The 9,054-nt window shown below is 26.3% G+C and overlaps 1 protein-coding gene across 1 annotated transcript; it reads left to right on the top strand.

Moving 5' to 3' along the window:
- Positions 1–6,932: 6,932 nt before the first annotated feature.
- On the top strand, positions 6,933–7,666 carry LOC124946289 (early nodulin-like protein 1). Its single transcript, XM_047486853.1, has 2 exons — positions 6,933–7,104; positions 7,188–7,666. The coding sequence occupies exons 1-2, from the start codon at positions 6,933–6,935 to the stop codon at positions 7,664–7,666; spliced, it is 651 nt and encodes a 216-aa protein (XP_047342809.1).
- The last annotated feature ends 1,388 nt before the right edge of the window (positions 7,667–9,054 follow it).

The raw sequence follows: 9,054 nt of genomic DNA, 5'->3' as shown, positions 1-9,054 counted from the left end.
TAAAAGTCTTACCTTTAACTACTTTTAACTGCGGTATATAAAACCGCAGTTAAAAGTCTTACATTTAACTGCGGTATATAAAACCGCAGTTAAAAATCTTACCTTTAACTGCGTTATTATATACTGTATTTAAAAATTTAAATGCTATATAAAATTAGAGTTAAACGTCTTATTAAGATTATCAAACATAAAAAAATTTATTAATAAATTTTAATTTCTATTATTTTAGAAATTAATTGGGATATTTTTAAAAATAGACTTCTTAATTTCTATTATTTTAAAAATTAATTATGATATAAGTATATAATAAAAGTTAAATAATAAAGTATTTATCATAAATCAAATCATGTATAATAAATATTATTATTAATATTATATATATATATATGGAAATTTTTATTGAGTTATTAGAAATATATATTACTAATATTATTTATAAATATGTTATATTATTAAAAAGGTATATAAATTATTTATTAATGTGATTAAATTATTTTTATAATTATATAAATATAAAACTAATATAATTGAGTTAAATCTTTAATAAAAAAATTGTTACAGTTCAATTTTTTTTTATATAATTGTAATGGTAAGTTTTAATTTTTTAGAATATGTATTATATATAAATATGAATTAAGTAAATATACTAAAATTTTAAATTTTGGAGACACTTTATGCATGAATAATCTTATGTATATATATAATTTATTTACTAATAATTATTCTTAAATTATGTTTAAAAATAACCTTCCAAATAAAATATATTTATAATATATATATATATATAAACATATTATTTGTACTTAATAATATATAAAAATTATTTAATGTTCAATATTTATATAAACAAATTATATAGAGTATAAGGTGTATAAAAGTATAAATTATAATTAAGTATAAATAAAATAGGATAATATAAGTTATATAGGTTAGTGATGTTTGTAGGCTTTGACAATTACATCGTCCCCCACTCTTCAAGGGTCTCAAATTTTTAATTTTTAGTATATATAATATTATTATCTATTTTACCCGTATAATATCATTTTCTTTTATATTTATTTTCTTTTAATATTTTATTTATTTCTCTTATTATATTATATATAATGTAATAATATATTAATTTTTCCTTCTCCATATTATATTATGGAATATATTATTTAATTTTTTCTCTTAATTTGTAAATGATTTTATTATTTTTTTATATAATTTTTTTATCCTTAATATTAGTAGGCCCATTTTCATCTATTTATTGTAGTTCTTTTATATCACTAACCATAACTATATTGTTTATATTGTAATCGATTTTCCCTCCGTAATATTTTATTTTTTTTATCATAAATCCAACCATAACTTAAAATTCATTTTTGAGGTTACATTTTAATACTCATAAGTTTATTTATTTGTTCTTATTCTTATGTTTATTTTTATAATCTCTTTCTTATTTAAAATATTTCTCAAATTTTTTCATTACAGAGACATCATAAATAATATATCACTAATATTATTAAAGGAGTTTCAAAATCACCAAAAGCACATCAATACTTATTACCAGATATATTTTCCTATTTTGAAATCAATGATCTTATTATATATTTTGTAAATTTAATATGTTTTTTATCAAATGTACAATTATTATATTTATTTTAATTTAGAGCCACAAAATTTGAATTTTTATTATTATTAAAATTCTATATTTATTTATATTATAAATAATATTATTTATTATTATAAATTACTTTACAGTTATTATTTAATAATTAATTTAATTTCAATTAAAATCTAAAATTTTAATTTTAATTATAATATAAATTGTAAATTATATTTATTTAATGGAAATATTATTAATAATTGTAATAAAATAAAATTAAAATATAATTTATATAAAAAATATAAAAAATATTCTTTATAATATAAGTAAATATAGAAAATAATAATTAATAAAATTATCGTTATAAAATAAATAAACATTTTCTAATTAAAATATTAAATTATTTAAAAATATATATATTAAAAATGATTATATATAATAATAGTAAAACTAAATAAAATATATTTTATATTTTATATAATAATAAGTTATATATAAAAGTAAGTTGAAAATAAATTTTAACTTATAATATATATGATTTTAGAATGTTAATAGGTTTTAAATTCTTAATTTTAAAAATTTTATAATTTATTTGGAATATAAGTTGAAAATAGTGTATACAAAATTATGTATTATAAATGTTTACAGTAAAATGATAAAGAGATTATTTTCAATCAAAATATATGAATATTATTATTAATATTATATATATATATATATTAAGTGAATAAATTATTTATAATTATAATAATATAATAATATAACAAATCACCTAGTTTTTAGGATATGTGTTATATATAAATATTAAACTATGAAACTAAAAAAAACTTTCAGACCTGAGCTATCCGCAAACTGGTCCGACCACACCCCGTTAAGTGTTTTTTATTTAATCCCGATAATTTAGCAAATAACATGTTTTTATGATTGTCGCTTCCCAAAACCTTTCGTCGAGCTTTATAGTATAGAACATGCACATCATTCTCACAAATAATGTATGATTCATCTTCACTTCCAGAATGACCATCTCAGCGGTTATTTCTGCTCCTATCGACAACGTCAACGACCCCCATGTTGTTTCAGTAGAGCCCACATCTTGATCTGCCACATTATCTTCTCCTCTAAAATGACAATCTCAACAGTTGTTATGCTCATATTGATAACTTCAGCAACCCCATGAGCCCTATCATTTTAGTAGAGCCCGCATCTTGATCTACCACATTATCTACTCCTCTAGAATGACAATCTCAACGGTTTTTCTACTCCTACCGATAACTTCAGTAACCCCATAAGTCATTTCATTTTAGTAAAGCTTGCATCTTGATCTGCCACATTATATTCTCCTCCAGAATGACAATCTCAACGGTTGTTTTGCTCATACTAATAACTTCAGCAACCCCATAAGCCTTGTTGTTTCAGTAGAGCCCGTATCTTGATTTGCCACATTCTCTCATCCTCTAGAACTTGTCGTCTTAATGCTTACTATTGTCGTCTCAATTGAAAGAACAAATAATCGAATAACTTAAAGCTTTGATACTAGTTTGTTGTAACAGAATGCGTGAGATGATGTAAGCAATAAAGAACAAACATAGATTTAACGTGGTTCACCAAGATAAGACTTGGCTACATCCACTAGAAAGAGAGAATATTATTGGGAGAACAGAATAGAGATTACATCAAGACAAGTTTGGGTTATTACACGAGTTTATATAACACTCGGTCCCCCGAATTCCTAACAGATACAAAATTGGGGACTGGAAACGATGCTCTTAAGGTAAAGACTTCCGCTTTTTAAAGTGTCGGACTACACCTTTAAATAAACTTCAACTAGGTCAACACTAATATTTTGGCAAATAATTTCCAAAATATTATCACAATACTTTCCTAGTTATATTACCATAACAAAATATCACATTCCTTTTTGTGTTAATCTTATTTTCTTAAATCAAGATTACACACCAAAAAGATATATTTTCCTTTTGTTCAATATTCTCTTTTCTTGCATCATCAATTCAAGACATCTCAACAATTTGTTGTTAATTCCTAGTTAAAATGAAAATATTCGATAAAGCTGGATGACTATATGCCGAAATGATACAAATTATATTCAAGGGTTGAAATTTTCATAGACTTCGCGATTAGGTCTATTAATAGAGATTTGATTCTTGTCCGTGTGTGAAGTATGGAAATCAAACTTTTGAGAATAAAACAGTGGTTAGAGATTTATAATTATATTTAGGATTTATCAAAATTATAATTTTTGGTACTTTCATGGGGAAACGAGATCTTCAAATAAAAAGGACAATATTAATGTAGGTACTGATGATGAGGATGATGAATTAGAAGACCTTATAAATGAAAATCAGGGTGCAGGAGAGAATGATGTTAATAATGAAATGAACAAAGAAAATGATCAATATGATCAATTTATGGAAGATATTATCAAAGAATTGTATCCAACTGTTTGAGCCTCAAATAGTGAATGTGATGTTGACGGTGTTAAGGCATTCTACCGATTGTTGTGTGATTCAAAACTTCCCTTGTATGAAGGATTCTGAATTTCAAAAGCATCAACCTTACTTCAATTACTTCATGTTAGAAAATGTTGGTCAATGGACCAACACATCATTTGACTTGTTGTTAAAGTTGCCCAAAGTGAAAATTTTACGAGTTAATTCTGAGTTGCCAAATTTATACTATGAGTGTAAGAAATTTATTACAGATATCGGTTAATTTATGATAAAATTGATGCTTGTAAGAATGATTGTATGCATTTCCGTAAAAAATATAAAGATTTTGAAGAGTATAAAGTTTGTGGTGTGTCTAGATGGAAAATCAACTAATCAAGTGACACACTTCGGACAAAGGTGAATGGGAAGTTAATTCCAAATAAGGTGTTACGATATTTTCCACTTGCACCAAGGTTGCAAAGGTTGTACATGTGCTCCAAAACTGCTCCTCAAATGACTTGGCATAAATATAGTATTAATGTCGATGATGAAGTCTTAAGGCGTCCAACTCATTTAGTGACATGGAGATCCTTCGATGAAAATTTTAAAGAGTTCTCCTCCGAGCCTTAGAATGTAAGACTTTCTCTCGCAAGTGACGGGTTCCAACCATTTGCAAATGAAAAGACATCTTATAGAATTTGACTTGTTATTATTATTCCTTACAACGTCCCTCCTACAATTTATATGGATAAAAGTAACTTCATTCTTTCAATGTTAATCCCTAGGTCAAAAACACTCGGGAATTTGATTGACGTGTTTCTCTAGCCATTGATTGACGAGTTAAAGGAGTTGTGACATACCGGTGTGATAACTTATGATGCGAGCCGTAAAGAATATTTTAATATGCGGATAATTATGTTATGGACAATTAATAATTTTTCGGCATATTCAAATTTATTTAAATGGAGTACGAAGGGAAAACTTGCATGTTCGTGTTGTAATAAGAATACAGCTTCGCTCAGATTAATACACTCCTAGAAAGATTGTTACATGAGTCATCGAAGGTTTCTTCCACCTATTCATCGATGACCCGGGAAAAGAGATTTTTTTACGGTAATATTGAGTTAAGACCAGCACCTGATCTTTTATTTGGAACTGAAATGATAATGCATGCAAGAGATTTAAAAGGCATTTGTTTGACTAAATATCATCCCAAAAAAAGTAAAATTTCCCATCAATCTCAAGGTGATAATTAGAATAAACATAACACATTTTTCGAACTACCATACTAGAAAACGATGTTGTTGATGCATAATTTGGATGTGATGCATATTGTGAAAAACATTTATGATAGCATGTTGGGCATTATAATGGATTTAAAAAATGAAAGATGGACTCAAAGCTCGTAATGATTTGGAATTATTGAACATAAAGCATTCATTGCATCTCGTTGAGGTCGATTGTGTTCTTTAATGTCCGACAGCCACATACACACTTTCCTCGGATCAGAAAAAAAGTTTATGTATGTTTCTTAAAGATGTAAAAATTTATAAAGGGTTCTGCTCCAATATTGGAGGGTGTGTAAATGTAAATGATATAAATTTTTTTGGATTTAAGAGCCACAGTTGTCATATCCTCTTAAAGTATTTGATTCCACTTGCTAAGTGTGTTATACTTTCGGATGATGTATACGATGCTTTAGTACACTTGTCTAAGTTCTTCCAATTGTTGTGCCAAAAATCCTTAAATGGAGATGAATTGGAAGAGTTGCAGGATGATATTGTTTTGACCCTTTTACTTGGAAAATTTTTTGAATTTAAGATCCACGATTGTCATATCCTCTTACAATATTTGATTCCACTTGCCACGCGTGCTATACTTCAAGATGATGTGTATGATGCTTTAGTACACTTGTCTAGGTTCTTCCAATTGTTGTGTCAAAAATTCTTAAATCGAGATTATTTGGAAGAGTTGTAGGATAATATTGTTTTGATCCTTTGTAAATTGGAAAATATATTTTCACCTTCCTTTTTTGATATAATGGTACATTTTCCTTTGCACTTGACCTTTGAGACTTTGCTAGGGATCTGTCCAGATAAATGTATTCAATTGAACAATACATGGGTACCTTACAAAAATATATTTAGAACAAATTAAAATTTTCTTGAAATGTCATTAATGAGAGTTACCTTTTGCACGAGAATATGAATTTATGTGCTCGATATTTAATAGATATTATTAATAAAATTTTCAAAATTTATAAAATATATATATATTATCTATTTTTAATCATAATTTTGTCAACAAATATAATTATAATAACTGGGCTTTCACTTTTTTTTTATTTTGACAGATTTAAAAATTAATTATAATTCTTACCAAATAAAAAAAGTTAGTACTTTTTTACTTTGATAATTTTGAAGAGTAATTTTAAATTTTAAGTAGATGCGTGTTTTTTATTCATCTTAATTAGTTGAAATTGTTAATACTTTACTATCGTTTGAAAAAAAAAGATTATTGTAAATAACATGAATTAAACCGTTTTCTAGTGATTTTTTTTTGCTTTTGATTCAATTACTATCACAATTAACTAATAATAAAATGTGAATTATCTGAATTCTAATTAAGATATTAAAGTATAAGAATAAATTAAATCAAACCCAATCCCAAATAATGATATTCATAGTCATAGATAAAGATAACATAAATAATTTAAAATTAATTAAACTTTATCCCAAGCAAGCAAGCAAGAAGAAGACCTTATAAACCCTAAACTCAACGGTAACAGTCTCCAAATTATTCAGTATATAAACACCACTAATCCCTTCTTCCTTTCCACACCTTACTTCTCCATTTCTCTCTCTCTCTCTCTCTAAAAAAGCTTCCATTTTTCTCTAATGGCTTCACAATCATCTCTGTACGTTTTTACTGCATTTCTCGCCGCCATAATCGGCTCATCAACTGCTCACCAATTCGTCGTCGGAGGTAAATCCGGTTGGATCATAAACCCATCTGAGAATTACAATCACTGGGCTGAGAGGACTAGGTTTCATGTCAACGACACTTTAGGTAATAAGAAATCTATGTTCTAAACACAAAAAAAAATATGTTTTTTTTTTGTTCTTGATCGGTTTGATATTTGATTTATGTAGTTTTCAAGTATAAGAACAGAGAAGACAATGTTTTGATCGTTAACAGAAGAGATTACGATAGCTGTAACATAAACAACCCTATCGAGAAATTCGACGGCGGCCATTCCGTCTTCAAGTTTTACCGATCAGGCCCTTTCTATTTTATCAGTGGCCATAATGATAACTGTCAGAAGGGACAAAAACTAATCATCGTTGTTATGGCCGTCAGAACCAAGTATCCGCCGCCGCCGCCGCCGTCATTTCCTCATCATGCTCCGGCGCCTTCCGGCGGTGAGACAACAACACCTGCTCCAGCACCGGCAGATGAGGGAGGGGATCAGACTTCATCACCGGCTCCGGCGACTCGGGGTGGGGATGATTCAAGATCGGTTCCGGCAACTATTTCAGTTCCGCCGGCACATAAATCTGCAGCGAGTGGAGTGAGCGGCCGTCAATGGGTGGCGGTGATATGGATGATTATATTAATAATTAATGTTTAATAATTTTTTTTATTTCTTAAGATGGATTAATTAATTATTTGTGTAGTTGATTGGGTTAATTAGTGGTGATAATCATATATATTATGCTTGGACGATTAGTTTTTAATAATATAAGTTAATTAATTATTCAGTTACAGATATTAAATGTTTGTTAATGAATTTTTTTCATTTTTTAAAAAGGTTTAATAAATGTTTGACCTTTCTTACAACTTTTTGTTTTATGTTTTTGTTAGTATTTATTTAAATCAGTTTTTTTTTTTTAGAAAATCAACTTTATATTTAAATTTATATGTGTATTAATCAATATAAGAAAGTAATAAATAGTTTCTACCTATTTTTCTATCATTCATAGATAAATTTGAAATTTGAATTGTTTTGTATTCTATTTACAAATAATAAAAATATCATTTTTTAATTAATTTGAGTGATACTAAGAATCTCTTAAATTGAAGGATAATGATTAAGGTAAAATATTGTTAATGAGTCTGAATAATAAAATATAATTTCAAATAAAATAATTATTATTATTTTCTTTTTATATAAAAAAAAAACATGTGTATATAAAAAATGGTTGAATAACAAATATTTTTACCTGGGTAAGGCAATCTATAATCTATGTAATCTCATCTTTACAGGGGTTTTCATTTTTTAATATTTTTTATAAATATTAATTATATATAATATTATTATTTAATTTTTTCTCATTTAATATTAAATATATGTTATATCATATATAACTTTTTTTTATCTCTTTTTTAATTTCTTTTCGTATTATAATATATTAATCATTTATATCTTATTTTATATTATTAAAATTTTAAAAAATTATTACAAAAATTATTTAATACTTTAAAGACCACAAAATTTAAATTTACATTTACCCTACAAAATGCAACTAAAATATGAATTTAAAAATAAACCACTATATATATTATAAAAATAATTATATTCAAACTATTTTACAAACAACATGTATAACAAATTAACCATCTTAACCTAGAAAGTCTCCACTCCAAATCACAAACAACAAAGTTAAAGCAACAATGGTGAGCAAACGAGTAAACTCAATCCGTATTACCCAACTCATATTCAACCCAAATTAAATTTATCCAACCCATAATTCAACCCATATTATTTACTAACTAGCATGTATCCCGTGCATTTTCACGAGAAATAATATAAAAAATCGTAAAAAAAATATTACGGTAAAATTTTTATGGGCGGGTAAACCCACAGTCCGATCCAAATATCCATTTACTCTCACATATATCCAAATTAATTACAGCTCTAGACCCAGCAATCCGGACACTTTAAAAATTAAGCATCATTATATATATATAGATATGGGTTGGGTATGGGTTGGGTAACCCAAATTATTTTATTTTTAT

The sequence above is a fragment of the Impatiens glandulifera genome, chromosome 7 (genome assembly GCF_907164915.1).
Source record: "Impatiens glandulifera chromosome 7, dImpGla2.1, whole genome shotgun sequence".
Classification (NCBI taxonomy): domain Eukaryota; kingdom Viridiplantae; phylum Streptophyta; class Magnoliopsida; order Ericales; family Balsaminaceae; genus Impatiens; species Impatiens glandulifera.
Note: the sequence above shows the minus strand (reverse complement) of the source record. Positions and strands in the feature narration are given on the sequence as shown.